This window comes from Apostichopus japonicus, chromosome 10, assembly GCF_037975245.1.
Source record: "Apostichopus japonicus isolate 1M-3 chromosome 10, ASM3797524v1, whole genome shotgun sequence".
Lineage (NCBI taxonomy): Eukaryota > Metazoa > Echinodermata > Holothuroidea > Aspidochirotida > Stichopodidae > Apostichopus > Apostichopus japonicus.
This window is the reverse complement of record NC_092570.1, coordinates 3686741-3701384: the sequence shown is the minus strand read 5'-3', so window position 1 is coordinate 3701384 and position 14644 is coordinate 3686741. Positions and strand designations below refer to the sequence as shown.

The following is a 14644-nucleotide window of genomic DNA, read 5'->3' as shown; positions in this document are numbered from 1 at the left end:
TCCTTATCGATCTTAAAGAATCTGAAAACGATGAAATTCTCAGGAAGTCTTTGGACCTAGTTGGAATAAATATCATCATTATTATTTTCTCTTTCTCTTTTTAAATTCATGGAGAACTTTCATGCAGGCTATTACCTTACAGGAACATAGAAATATTTGCCTTTTCCGCCAACTTGATTCACTTTTCTTTTCTTCTTCTTTATTATCATTTTTTTCCCCAAAAATAGTTGCTTGCAGAAACTGGAAGTGAGCTCACCTCCCGGGACAGTGATCGGTTATGTCAAGCAGTCCTGGAGCGTCTGTTTCCCAAAGTTTACGATTGAGAATGAACGAGAAGAGACCATTCTCCGTATCGACGGTCCGCTCTGTACCTGGAACATGTGTGGAGATGTGGAATTTGATGTAAGGGTTATAGAGACTGACTTCACAGTGACTTATGCAAAAATTGGCTAGATAATGCTAAAATGTCCAATATAAATGTTCAATATAATAGAGCATACCTTTTACGTATTTTTTGACCGGGGAGGGTTTGCAAGAAGAAATAGAATACACTTTGTGCATTAAACCACCTACACATAGTTCTGCTTTGATGGGTGGATGTTTAAGGGTAGAGGGCAAGTGTCAGATAATTCAGATACAAACAAACAATGAGAAGAAGAAATGACGTTGTCTGGGGGTGCCGGGACAAATCATCGAGGGTCAGTAGAGAGTCTCCCCTAATACTCAACTGTAAGGTTGTAGTCTGGTCCTGGAGCAATCTATTTGGACATATACCCTCACCAATCCCCCCACCCCCCCCCCCGCCTCCTCTCACTCACCATCACCAGCCAGTTACCCTTCTGCCAATTGGGAGGGACAGAGTGCTGAATGGGTTGCCATCACAGATAGGATTTGATCAATAAGATACTAGCATGGGGGATTGATTGATTGATATAAAAGGCCAAGTGTGCCCGTTGATTGATATACATCTTCTCAGTACAGTCCAGTTATAAGTTTGAGATTGTACCTTGTCGTTTCATGGCGTTGTTAAAAATCTAGTTGTTACTGTCCGAATTCAGAGAGCTTGATATTTTGTTCCCACCAGTATCTTTGTCAAAAGTGAACTCCTTCAAAGTCATAGTGCTTTCAAGCATTTAATGCTAGGGTCAAAATGTCAGCCTCTCTTTAACTTTGAGAGATCTAAGTAGTTTCTTAACCTTTGTTTTTTTCTATCATAAGTTTAGTTTTCATCCAGTTATTACTCTTCTACTTTCTTGAAAATGTAGTTTTTAACTCCGAGACACGTAACAAGAGATTTCTGAATAGTCGCCCCGTTTGATGGTAGTTGACCTTTAACCCTCATTTCAGGTCATGTCTGCAGACGGCAGCACAAAGGTCGGTAAGATCTCCAAACAGTGGACAGGTTTGGTGAAGGAGTATTTCACGGATGCTGATAACTTTGGCGTCTCCTTTCCCATGGATCTTGATGTCAGGATGAAGGCCGTTACCCTGGCTGCCTGCTTCCTCATCGTAAGTATCGCACTGATCCTCAAAAAATATTTATCTGCTTCTCAAAATCTGAAATTACAATCTGTTAACTGCAATCGAATTCCTGAGTGCGAACAAATGCACGTTACAAGATTGCAATGTGGTAAATCGACAATCCAGTTTCTCAATTTAACAAATTTGGGGTTAGAATGTACTGCAAATAATCCGCAACGTCCACAAAGAAGTATACGTTTTTCTGCTGGTATAAAATATTGTCACGTGAGTGATAAACCAACGAAGATCTTGTACGATGGATTGCAAGTGAAAAATGTTGGTGTCATTCACTCAAGTTTTTGCTTGTTTCAAAACTAAGGTAGAAAAATGAAATAAACACCAATGTTGTTATAATGAAGTTAACTGTGGTCTAAAACTTCCATGTAAGGTGAAAAAGGAAACCATCCCCTCAGTTCTGCTCGTAATATCTATAAAATCAATTTCTGAGGTTTATGAGCTCTATTTTATACAAGTTTGGAGTAAGTCCAAGCGGTTTTTAATAATACTACGATGCCACCGGTGATTGTGCAGTTTACTCATAGTGGGCGGGGAGTGGGGGAAGGAAGGGGGAAAACAAATTCCAAATATTTATGCGCCATGGAACAAGCTATGAAGAACATAGTTGAAGAGTTTGGAAATGCTAATGTCAAACAAAGTGATCAGTAGCTCAACCTTCTCTTGAATTCTTTTTAGTTTTTGTTACATGTAGGGGAGGGGTGGGGGGGTGTGACCATGTGAGGTGACACTTTTTTTTGTGAGGGGCTGGAAAGACTCTTGAAAGTGTACAAGGATCATGTATGTTTCATTATGTACTCACATGTTCAGTCCTTGTATTATTACGTTAATTCTTTTAGGGAACGTTCAACAATTTTGTAGGTGAAATTGTAGGCAATTTTCACTTTTCTTGCGTTAATATGACCCTGCAGTCAGATTATGTTAAGACTTAAACTTGAAATTCTCTGACATGCAAGGATAGTATTTGAGGGTTGTCTAGTTTGTTCTATGTAGTAACAACCAGATTTATCCTTGTAATTCGCATCAAAGTAGTAGGCTATACCCTTTGCTATTTCAAGTACCAATTTGAGCATGAACTAGTTGAACTAAACTTCCGTAAACTAGTTAAACTTCCTCTTTATAAGTCAGTCCTGCATCATGAGACACTTTTGCAGCCAGATAATAGCACAGCTTGTCAACATGTTGAGGTACTGCAAAAATGGTTATACCCATAGCACAGTCATAGATATTAACCTCTAGGGTGCTGCAAAACCTCAAATGAATTCATCTCTGTTATATGTTAGGCTGTCCATTAATTGTTCCAACTAGAAACATGTCATTTCACAAAAAGATTTAGAAAAAAAAGGAAAAACAAAAAGATAGCAGATAATATTTGTCTCAGGGATTTTTTAATATATACATATATATATACAGTACAGTATATATATATAGATATATATTGTAATTAGTAGAATATTTAAATGGGTTACAAAATCAACATAGCAAACCCTCGCTCGCCTTGTTCATCTTGTGCATCAGGTAAATGTAATGCTGAAGTTGATAATTGGGTATGTTTCTTGCTGTGTCATACACATATGTCTTGTCAGCTCAGGGCTGATAGTTTGTTGATTTCCCCGAGCAGGACGTAGGCTGCTGTCCATCTCACAGTATGTCATTTGCAGTGGATCATGGGAAGACATGGTATTTGTCTTCACTGACATGTTAATCATATCGTTTTGTATGTCAGCTTTTCACACTGAGTTTGCTTCTCCTTCATGTCTGTCACCTCATTGGATATGGATATTGTTGTTATTATTAATTTTTTAAGAGAAGAAAGCAACTTCCGACTTGCTTGTTTACACCTTACCTAACGAAGCGTGGGATGGAAAACAACAAAGAATGCCATTTTGTAAGGCCAGTGGGGTGGTAGATGGGGATGGTTTGGGACTCAAAATGGCACCAGACTTTTTGTCTGACAGCAACTTTAGAGCTCTCATTTGGAAGCTCCCAGTAGAGATCTGTGGTTATCATATATGCCACAAACTTTTCAAGTCAATTCCTTTTGGTCTTTTTTTTTTTTTTTTTTTTTTTTTAATCTGATTAATCCTCCCACAGTTTTTTAATCTGATTAATCCTCCCACAGTTTCGTTTATTTTTTCCCCGTTTGCATCTTGTCAATGAGTCGACTAACATTTTAACTCGTTTGTTGACGAAACTTCCTAGAAAAGTAATAACCCCTGGGAAAATTTTCTCTGGTTTAACTTGACTCCTTTGCTTTCTATAACTATTAAAATGGTAAGAAGGGACATTAATAACTTTGCTAGATGTTTGCTCTGGATGATAAACTGCAAGTTTGATGAGTGAGAAAGAAAGTCTATGCCTCGTGCCCCGCTTGCCGTTACCTTGGGAAAAGGCTCTGTCCAATAACGTAGAAATTGCAATGCATCCTTTTTAACATGAAAAGCAGTAGTAGTTATCTCTTCTCCTAACATAGATGCCATGAAGCAAAGGCTCTATGGAAGTTTCTTTCTTCTTCTTCTTATTTCCCCCACATACAGTACAGGTACCACCCCTGTAGTCATGAAAAAAAAAAAAAAAAATCTCAAATTGTTTAAAATGTTTTCTGTATTTATTATAGATAGTTGGTGCAGATTTGTCATTAATGATGAGAAAAATTAAAGATAACACATTAAAGGCGATGAATCTTGTCTGTATTCAAAATTGGACTATCAACGATCAAATAAATTTCTAAAACAGAGCTGTGCATCAATAAATGAAATCACTTGCATAAAACAATGGCAGAATGTCTTTTACTTTTTGTTAATTTCATTTTAATAAACTCACAACTACGAAATGTCTGTCCCCCACTATTTTCACCGTGGCTGTGCATGTTGATCCCAAATGACCTCTGAACCATTTCATTTTTTTCTGCAGGATTTCATGTTCTTTGAGCGTTCTGGCAACCAGAAGGATCAAAACAAATCAGGGTTCTACTGATCAACTACTCACCGCTTCTCCCTATTATTTTATTTTTCATCATCTTTATCCTCAATCTGAGCTATCCTGTTTTTTTTTATTCCCCTCCTGCCTCACCTTTCTCACATTTTTGAATAACTTTTTGAATATTGAAATCTCTATAAATGTTGTATTCTCATTGTACGTCTCTCATATCATCCCTTGGAATTAAAAGATAAATTTTCATAACAATGTTACCGATCTTTGACACCACTGAACTTGGGGTTTCATTTTAACACAATTGTCCTGGAGGTACAGTAAGTATGAATGACCCTTGACCTTGTGTACCGGCCAGACAGGTAATAATCTGTCCATCATTTTGATGCTGTATTAATCTGTGTTGGTTTCATCCCAATCTGGTGTTGAAGTACACTCGCAGTGCTTAAACATTCCAATGTGTAGTTAAGGTGGATGTGGAGTGGGAGATGGGTAAGTATCGTCGCTCATAAATCCCTAAACCAGTGAGTCTTGGGGATAAAAAGGCAGAAAAAAAATTTACAATCCAACATGAAATGACAGCAGTAAGGCTATCAATTTAGGTAATGAACAATCTTTGTATTTGAAGATTAATTACTTAAAACTCCATCTGTGCCAAACCTTACTTCTGGATAGAATTACTAACCATTGCCTGAATCCCTGGTATTCATACTGAGGGTCGAGATTTTTTTCTAGAGTCACAAAAATATTTTGGAGGACAACTGGAGGAAAAAATTTGCCAATATTTGTCTTAAAAAAAAGGATTACAAATCTTGTACATATAAAATTACTTCATAAGATGTATAATATAAAATCCTTTTGCAACTAAGCTCTTGTAGTCATGTAAAAAATGTTTCACATTGATTGGGGGGAGGGGGGAGGGTCAAAACAGTTTGAATACATGGGACCTAAATAGTGGGAAATAGGGCCGTTTTCTCAAGTTTTGAAGAATTCCTTTGCATGTAATGCATGATGTTTTCCAATAATATTGAATTAACGATTAAATATATTAATTAAATATCCTAGTTAAATCGAGGGGCTACACTCTTGCTTACTGTTCAAATGGTGCATGCGAGAGTGATTAATCTTCTAGTAGGGTAACAACCTGGATTATCAAGACAGATCAGTTCGGAAAATTGTCAGAATATGTACAAATAGAATCAGGAAAATTAATATTTTCCGATACATTTTCGGGTGGCTTGCCTCGTTATCGTAAACGCGATAAAAAAAATTGTTGAATAAATGTGAAATGTAACATTGGATATTAATTGCCAAAATAAAAGGGGGGAAAAGGGAGATTACACAACAATTTTTTTCTTAATGGAAATTTAATGTTCCGAACTGTAAGTGAGAAACATATGGCGCTGTGTACTATTAAACACCACACAACGGTTGTGTTTCGCATCAGGATACAGAGAAGTCATGATAATCCAAGTTCTTACTGTTGGTGGTGTTGTCGACTGGAGTAACATTTAATACTTGCTTGTAGTGTAATGTGTGTGATCAAAAGTTTTTTAAGGCAAACAATCTTTCCTCCATTGAATGATTTTAAGCCGATTTTGATTAAATTTTTTCTTTATTTCTACTGATAAGCTTTGCCAAATATGTGAGAATATTGCCTTAACAAAGCTATGCTAGCATGAAAAGTGTGATAGATCAAACTTTTATGGTGATGGTTGTCAAGTCCACCTAACTAAAGCTTCTAGTAGGGGGCAAAATTAATATGGTGGTTAATAGAGTCTCTCAGAATCGATATTAACCTTCTTTTTATAATATTCGTAGTACTGTAATCTCCATGAATTTGCTATTTTGAACTTTCATATTAGTTTGTGATGATATTTCTCAAGTTTTTATATATATTTTGGGGAGGGGGATTGTGGGAGGGGAAATGTAGAACATTAGCCTATTCCTGGTCTGATATTTGCCAAAAAAAACCTAGCACTTTAAAACTGTATCCTCAGCAAGAAAACAGCCAGGCAATGTTATAAACTCATTTCAGTTTTGTATTGGTCATGTTTTTTTCCCTGCAAATTAAATTTGCTTTTTGGTACATACTCTTTGTTAAGGTTTTGTATGGACTATTTTAAACTTGTAAGATATAGTAGGATCCCAGTCTGAATTTATGGTACAATCAACTCTGGTCTGTTTGTTAAACTTGACACCCTATCAGATGTTAACGTGTTGTATAAACATATTACATGTCTATAACAAATTGTCGATTGTCAAACAGTGACACTGTCTGCATCTGTTTGTTGCATGGAAAATCACGCATTTTGTAGCCAAATGCACCATTTGGTTGAAACCCTCTTACGTCTGTGTATTGCTGTGCCATCTTTAACTCTCACATCACTGAATATTCCTCCTTTTTCTTTCTTCTCCACCCCCCCCCCCCCCGCTCACTTTTCTTAACTCTTCATTTAGTATCCATCAAACTTTGCTCAATGTGAACCTATACCAAAAGTCCATGTTTTCCATGGATGCATTCACTGTTTGTTTACACACCAACCATTTTATATTTTCTACATCTTTCTATTATTAGTAAACAGCAAGGGAAAAAAATAAGATATCATTTTATAATGCAGCAGTGTGTGTTTGCAGTGTAATGTATCCTGCTGGGCAAAGACTTTGATTCAACCTACATTTTATGATAGGCTATCACATAACAAGGTTTCCAAAAGATGTTTATGAAAATCGCTCTGGTAGATCAAGTGTTTATATGATTCCAGTGGTACGTTAGGCTACAACGTTTTTATTAGCTGGTGAATGCTCAGCCTAGCCTAATCGTACATCCTTGTATAAGGACTAAACATGGACGGTTGTCAAGAAGTGCTTCAGCAAATAATAGCTAGCCGATTCTTTCCTCTTTTACACATGAAGCGGGAGGGGGGGGGGGTGCGACGTACAGCACATGCAGAGAACAATGAAGTAGTCGATTGAACCGAGTATTGATTGGCAGGTAGTGCAGCAAGATTGGCTCATTGTTAATGATATTTGTATTGTTTAATTAGCAGCTGAAATGGAGTTACATTTAAACAGCTAAAGGGTTACCTTCCATTCCATTATTTACATTCCTACCAAGGTCAATAGGTCAATGCTCTTTCGTCATTCTATCAATAAGAGCGATTTTCTCTTATCTGCAAATGAATTTGTAAACGGTGGGGTGGTGTTAGTAGTGTAATGGTCATGGTAACATGTTCCGGCTTTTTCAGATGACAGTTTGCTCGTTTTCCCCTTAAAATTTCTTCTTTTTTTTATAGTGAGATTGGTTAAATTTCAAGCAAATGTCAACATTTAACAGATTCAGTCATAATATAGTTCAGTTTAGTGTTCATGACATGAATATGCAAACATGTTGCGTCTTGCATTTCTGTTTTTGTTTGTTGAGATTTTGAAGCCGAGAATAAAGACTGAAGCATCTGGCCAACTCTTCTCGCCAATTCACTCCAACATTACCCATTTGGTTACTCTCTTGTTGCTGCTCTGGAATCTAAGCACATTTTTTAGCTTCAACTTAAAAATATTCCTTTTCAAAGTTTCGTGGTAACTCGTTGACATCTCTTGCTAGCCACGTTATTTGCGAGTTTTATGTTTTACTGCTATTACCCAACCATTTGGGGTGGAGGGTGGTGCATGATTGAAATTTTGTAATCTTCTATGAATCTATGTCAATAAAAGAATGTTCTGAAAACGTAGCAAGGAATGATTTTGTATGTAAAGGGATGCATGAATGTGTTAATGGTTTATCCATTGTCAGCAAAATATATTTGACGTTAACAAATTATCTCTAAGATTGTGTTTACATTTTTTTTGCCTCATATTTTTATATATTTTTTATTAACCTTTATTTTAGGAAATTGTGATGGCATTGTTGGTGTACCGTTGTCCAAGAATCAAATGATGACGTTAATAATAAACATTCCATCGATCACACAGATCCAGGGGTTAAAGGGGCAGTGTACATCTCCCTATTTTAACCACACAGAACGATGTATTAACATACAGTAACAAAATCATGTGTGTAGACCTAATTTCTAGGCTGAAATACATCAGGATTTCATGTCTCAAAGAGGTTATTTTTTTTTTGGGGGGGGGGGAGGGGTTTGGAGGGAGAAAAGGGGATAAGTCTTCTAATAATGGAAATAATGTATCATTTAGTGTACTGTGTACGCACCCTGCATAGTGCTTATATAGTCAACCATGTGAAGTCCATGATATGAAATGATAGGCCCACGTATTTATGACCTTTTAAAAAACTTTAGGCTTGAAGTGTTGCAGTTATTCATGTCATTGTGTCCTGTTTCATCTGAGTCAGGACCCTTTAAAGAAGGGAAGGCATACATCTGGATTAGGACCGTAGCCAGTAGTTCGGAGTTGAAGGGGGGGGGGGTGGGGTTAGGGGGTGAGCACCAAAAGGGTAAATATGGATATGTATACATTTGTGTGCTGTATATTGTGCATTTATAGTCGGTGGTGCTTCAACCGAGTGGTGTGTTACCATTCGGTTAGCTACGAAGTCTCCTGGTAGAGCGGATTATATGGTTTGGTACTAGTTTGTAGACAGACAGCGTACTACTATGGTACTGTAGCAATACAGGCGAGAAACAACTATTCTTGTAGTTTCGAAAAAAAAATGTCCTGTGGTGGTACATTGATATGTCCTATGCCCATAGGCGTAGGAGCCCAATTTGAATGGGGGGGGGGGGGGGGGCTGTAACAACTTGCACGAAAAATATAACCAAAATTTTTCGCGCGCGTTCAACATACTAATGTGCATATAGGCATGGATAGCTTATTACATCGCATGCCAATAACATACAATCATTTTTCGTGTTATTACCCTTCCACAATGGTTAGAATTATTGGGGAAGTCGTTACAATAATAATGATGATGATAATATCAGTTTAGCAATTGAAAACATATTGCAAATTATTTTCCTTTCAGATGCCCGAAAAATTATCATCATATTGCCCGAATTTCCACAAAAATATTTGGTTGGGGGGCTGCAGCCTCCCAGCCCCCGCCTCCTATGCCTACGCCCCAACATTTGTCTCAGAATTTTAATTTCTATACAATTAGATACTACAAAACTAAAGAAAGATAGAAATTGCTGAAACATTTATTTCATGTTTTGGGGGAATTTAGTTTGACTATTTTAAACCCCTTTTTTGTATCACTATAAAAAAAAACATTTTAATTATACTGTTAATTATTAACCTGACCTTAAAGAGAAAAAAAAGATTACCCGCGAAGATCAGTGTGAACTTCCGCATGAGTGGAATTTAAATTTTGATTTGCAGAGATAGATTGAAATCATACTAAGTTGTTTTCTTCTCTGTTTTTATTTTTAATTTCAGGATTTTATGTTTTTCGAACAAAAGAAGAAAGATGATGACGACGAGAAGAAAGGATTTGCAAAGATAAGATAAGAATGAGAGCCTGTTTATTAGTTGTTATAGTGGTGGTTAAATTGGTTATAGGGTACTGCGCAGACGCACTGCGCAGACGGCACTGCGCAGACGCGTGCAGTTGTCAAAAGTTTGTACTTAACAGTTATAGTCATGGCTAATAGTGTACCTGGAAGGTATTCAAAACGGTGTAATATCTTATAATGGTCTTCTTTTTTTTCTTTTCTTTTTTTCATTTATCGAACAATAAAGAATATCTCATTGCTATAATTAAAGTAAAACGCTTCATTCTCATTTTACATGATTAAATTAATCAATGCTATACATACTTAAAATATAAATAAAAACCTAACAAGTCGATCAACATGGAAGCCCAGTCGCTTTATATTAAGACAGAAACCAGTGAAACCACTGTGTGGTTAGGGTCATTAATATATATCAGGTGTACGGAGGTGTGACTAGGGTGGTGTGTTACGTCAAGTTAAGTATCGGGAGTCCACTAGATCGTCGGGGACGAAAATACAACACAACCAAGATCCTGGTTCAAGCTAATCATGGTAACCAAGGTAACCATGATCCTGGGTTCAAGGTAACGAACGATTTACAATAAGTGTCGCACCACAATTAATTGCTCCCATTGACTTACACACTAAACTCGTCACTTTTCAAGGCCGCTAGACTATAGATAGAAGTTTTCAACTGACATGTCCTACCCATCATACGATAGCTGATGTCTTAATTGGGCTATTACCGCACCTTCAACTTTTGCCCCCATGCCTTAGATTTTTTGAGCTAGAAGAGCTCAAAGGTTAGCATAGTGCTCTTAAACCCCATCTGCCAGCTCTCGCTGCGGATTCTTCTTGTTTCACCCAGGATTTCCTAAAGTACCTTAAATCACTCTTCAATCCTCCAGATTTTTAGACCATATGTAGTTTATTTCATCCTCTTCAACATCCAAGCATCAGAAAGAATGATGAGGACTCACAAAATGTCAATAAACTCGAGTCACTTTAGGACTATTTTCCGATTAACCTCAGTTTCAGGCGGAAGTATACACTCGCTCACGTAGTTGTGGTTCGGACACACACTGCCAGATACTGTGGTATTTGTTGTGTTCAGATGTGGTATTTTCCCTTAAGATACACAATGTATAGATCGTGCATAAAAGCAGGATCTTGTGCAATACCTATACCCTACGTTTGGCCATTATTGATCACTTTTATTCCCCTGAACCCTTTTTTCTGAAGCAATCATTAATGTATCAGATTCAGATAAAATGCATGTAATTTAATAAATAAAAAACAGGCTACCTTTAGGATACAATGTGTAGACCTATACATAAAAGTGCGTTGCAGGAGATTTTCTTTCGTTAATTTGTACTTCAGCAGGGCTTAAGGGGTGTATATTATTTTCGTGACATCCATAAACCCAAGGCGATTCGATTAGAAAATACCGCCTGCTTTACCATGCATGTGTTGCAAGTCGCAACAATATAGATGAAATGCATGAATAATTGTAGTTTCTATGATTATGATTTCAGTTCCAATGCTGATGACACTGGTCTTAAATATTAGCCTATGAATAGCAGTATATGAAAAAACGTGTACAGGAGTTGGTAACACATTCCTCCTTTTCAGCAGTGGTTTCACCCTCACCCCCACCCCACCCAAACCTCATCCCATGTAGAAAAATAAAGATGGACATGGAATTTCCGGGTACATGCAGGTGTTTGTTTGTTACATGTGTTTCTTGGTTGTATATTTTTTTTTCATTCATATATTTGCGGGGCATTTTATTTCAGTTTTTGTTTTCTTTCTTCGACCTAACTTTTATCGTCGTGTTTAATTTGAATGCCTCCCTAGAAGTCCAAAATTTACCGTTAAAGGTTGAGGTATCAATTACCACGGCCACTCATGGATATTCAGAACATGCCTTCTTGTCTTTCTGTATATTCGATGTTAGCCTATATAGGAGCACAAATACTATACACAGCCACGCTTCCCAAACTATGTTTCGCGATCCTGAAATTGGTCGCCAAGTTTGTGGGTATGTATCGCTACTCAGTGTTTCATGAATGCCTGTTGGCTTTTGTTTACACTAGTTTTCAGTCAATGTGCAATCGATTGTAAACAATCAGTCAATGTGCAGCTTAGTTGTCGATAATCAGAGAGTATAAATTGAGTGTTTTTCAACAACAACAACAACAACAACAAAAAATTAGGGTCTCGACTCGCCGAAGCCAACGACGATGGGTCTTCAAGGAAAACTGTTGAGAAATGGGCCTACTACGAAATTATTCAACTCAGGTAGATGACAATACTCTGAAAATTTCTTAAAAATAGCATTCCGGTGGGCTGGAGTTGAAATCGTGCTTAATAACGTTCAAACAATTTTCTGCGCCAATAGGTCAAATGCCACATCCTCTTAGTATATTACATTGTGAGGATGTCATTTTATTTTTTTTATTTTTTTATTTTGTGGTATTTTGTGAAATGTATCTGGCAACAAGTAGAGTGAATCATGTGGTTACACTGTCTGTCATCGGAAGACCCAGTGCGTGAGTTAAGACTAAGGGGCCCCTAGGGGCTTCAACCACCCCCCCCCCCCCGAAGAATAAAATCAAGGGGATCATCCCCGTCCCCGCTTGACGGGTAGAATTTTTTTTCCTTTAAAATTCTAGGGTGCAGTATATACATGTATAGCATTTAAATTCTCCAACATTGTTTCAAGAACACAAAATAACAAAATATCACAAATATATATGTTTTGATCTGAGCACCCTACCCGACCATTTTCCCCAGAGGAGGGGAGCCCAGGAGGACATGACATCTTACCCCCTCAAGAACAATCGTGGTGGTTGCGCCACTGTATGGTCACAATATGGTCAGTTTAGCATTGGTGTCTAATTTGACTTTTCATGTTTTTTTTTTTTTTTTTTTTTTTTTTGGGGGGGGGGGGTTCGAGTTCTGTTACAGAAACATTATAACGAAACATGATTAATGTAAAAGTAGACTACAGGGTTGAAATATCAAACGAAGTTAACATGCCCACCATTAGCGAATATTTCAATAATGACAATGTTAACAAAATGTTAATTAACATGATAAACATTTGTGAGGTGAATATCAATATATTTTCAAAAGATGTTGTTTTCATTAGTCGCTTAGTATAAGGAATGTGTCTAAATAAGAAGGTATTGTCAAGGCCAGCTCCAATGTATATGAACTGATATATGTAACAATGTTCAGCGAGGCGCCCAAATGTACTTAAGATTACATGTTTTCTTTGATAACTAATCGATTGATAGCGGGGTGGTGGGGAGGGGTAATGTATATATGTCAGAAAAAAACCCGTTAGTCAACATTTAAAAAAGTGCATTTTTGTGTTGATAAAGATTCTAGAATTATTCATACAGAATGCAAAGTGGATCAATGTTTGCAAAACACTCTGGGCTCAAATGTCACATATCCCACTGCCCCCCCCCCCCATTAGAATCAACTCTAAAAATGCTAATTTAGTATGTAATCCATGTACTGGTCAATATCGGCATTAAAGAACAATGCATTGTGAGATACCAATTCAACTTTGTACGAATTTCTTTTTGAACCATAAAGGGAATATATATATATATATATATATATATATATATATACAGGTGCGTAGCCAAGGGGGGGCGAAGGGGGCAGCCGCCCCCCCCCCCCCTTGAGCATATTTATTACAAAAAATTTTAAGGTTTTTATGATATCGCTAGTATTTTCAAAAGAGAAAATGCTAAGATGCAACTAACAAGGCATGGGAAGTGCCATTTCCGGCCATCTGGGAGGCATTTACAGCCAAAATTTTCTTGTACGCTTCTCGCCAATCATGGTGGCGCTACGCTTAGATAGTTTTCAATGCCGAATCTACAGTTTCGCCCCTCCCTTGGCAAATTCCTGGCTACGCGCCTGTATATATATATATATATATATATATATATATATATATACAAAACCACAGAAAAATGAGAGAGATTTCAGGGGCGGATGCAGGATTTTTGACAGGGGGGGGTCTGACTGGTCCAGCCACGCCTGATCGAAAGACTATCTAAGCGGAGCGCCACCATCGGTTGGCGCGGAGCGTACCAGAAATTTTTTGCTTTACAACCCCCCAGATGGCCGGAAACGGCACTTCCCGAGTATTCTAAGCTGCATGTACCTAGCCTGAAATATGGATCTCATGTCTGCAATTTCTCGATTGATGAGAAAAACAATCTATGAAATATGGTAATACATATCAGATGAGTTGAGATGATACAAAAATCATAATGCCTTTAGCCACCAATCCCCCTCCCGTTCCGTCACCACTGTTTGATGCAGGGCCGGATCCAGGATTCTGGAAGGGTGAGGGGTTTGGCCTCCAGTGATCCTAGGGTCTAAGGGGAGTGGGTTTCCCTCTATCCATTGTGAAATTCTTGGATATTTAAGTACAACAGGGAACCCCCTTCAATTTAGCCATTCAAAGCACCTACAAAAACTCACTCGAAATGTATCTGCATTAGTACGAGTTAGCTAGTTTTATTGATGATCTATTCATGGTAGATTGTAGAGAACAAACGCCGTGGATGTTTCTCAATGAACTTTCGGACCACTTCGTCAGTGTCGATAGGAGTGTTATAATACGTGTTCATGAGAACAAGAGCTGTGAGACGTTCCTTGCCCATTGTTGATCGGAGAACAGTTTTATGCCTTCTCAC

General features: G+C 37.6%; 1 protein-coding gene across 4 annotated transcripts in view; it reads left to right on the top strand.

Annotated features, from left to right (window-relative positions):
• LOC139974711 (phospholipid scramblase 2-like) overlaps positions 1-11651 on the top strand; it is a 34519-nt gene extending 22868 nt beyond the window's left edge. For 3 of the 4 annotated variants that reach the window (XM_071982054.1, XM_071982052.1, XM_071982055.1), the window contains 3 exons: positions 228-402; positions 1348-1509; positions 9862-11651. In XM_071982054.1, coding sequence (XP_071838155.1) covers positions 228-402; positions 1348-1509; positions 9862-9933 — 409 coding nt within the window. In that variant the 3' untranslated portion in view covers positions 9934-11651. Of the gene's footprint in view, positions 1-227; positions 403-1347; positions 1510-4449; positions 8288-9861 lie in introns of those variants that run through there. The other variant, XM_071982053.1, reaches the window with a different exon arrangement.
• The last annotated feature ends 2993 nt before the right edge of the window (positions 11652-14644 follow it).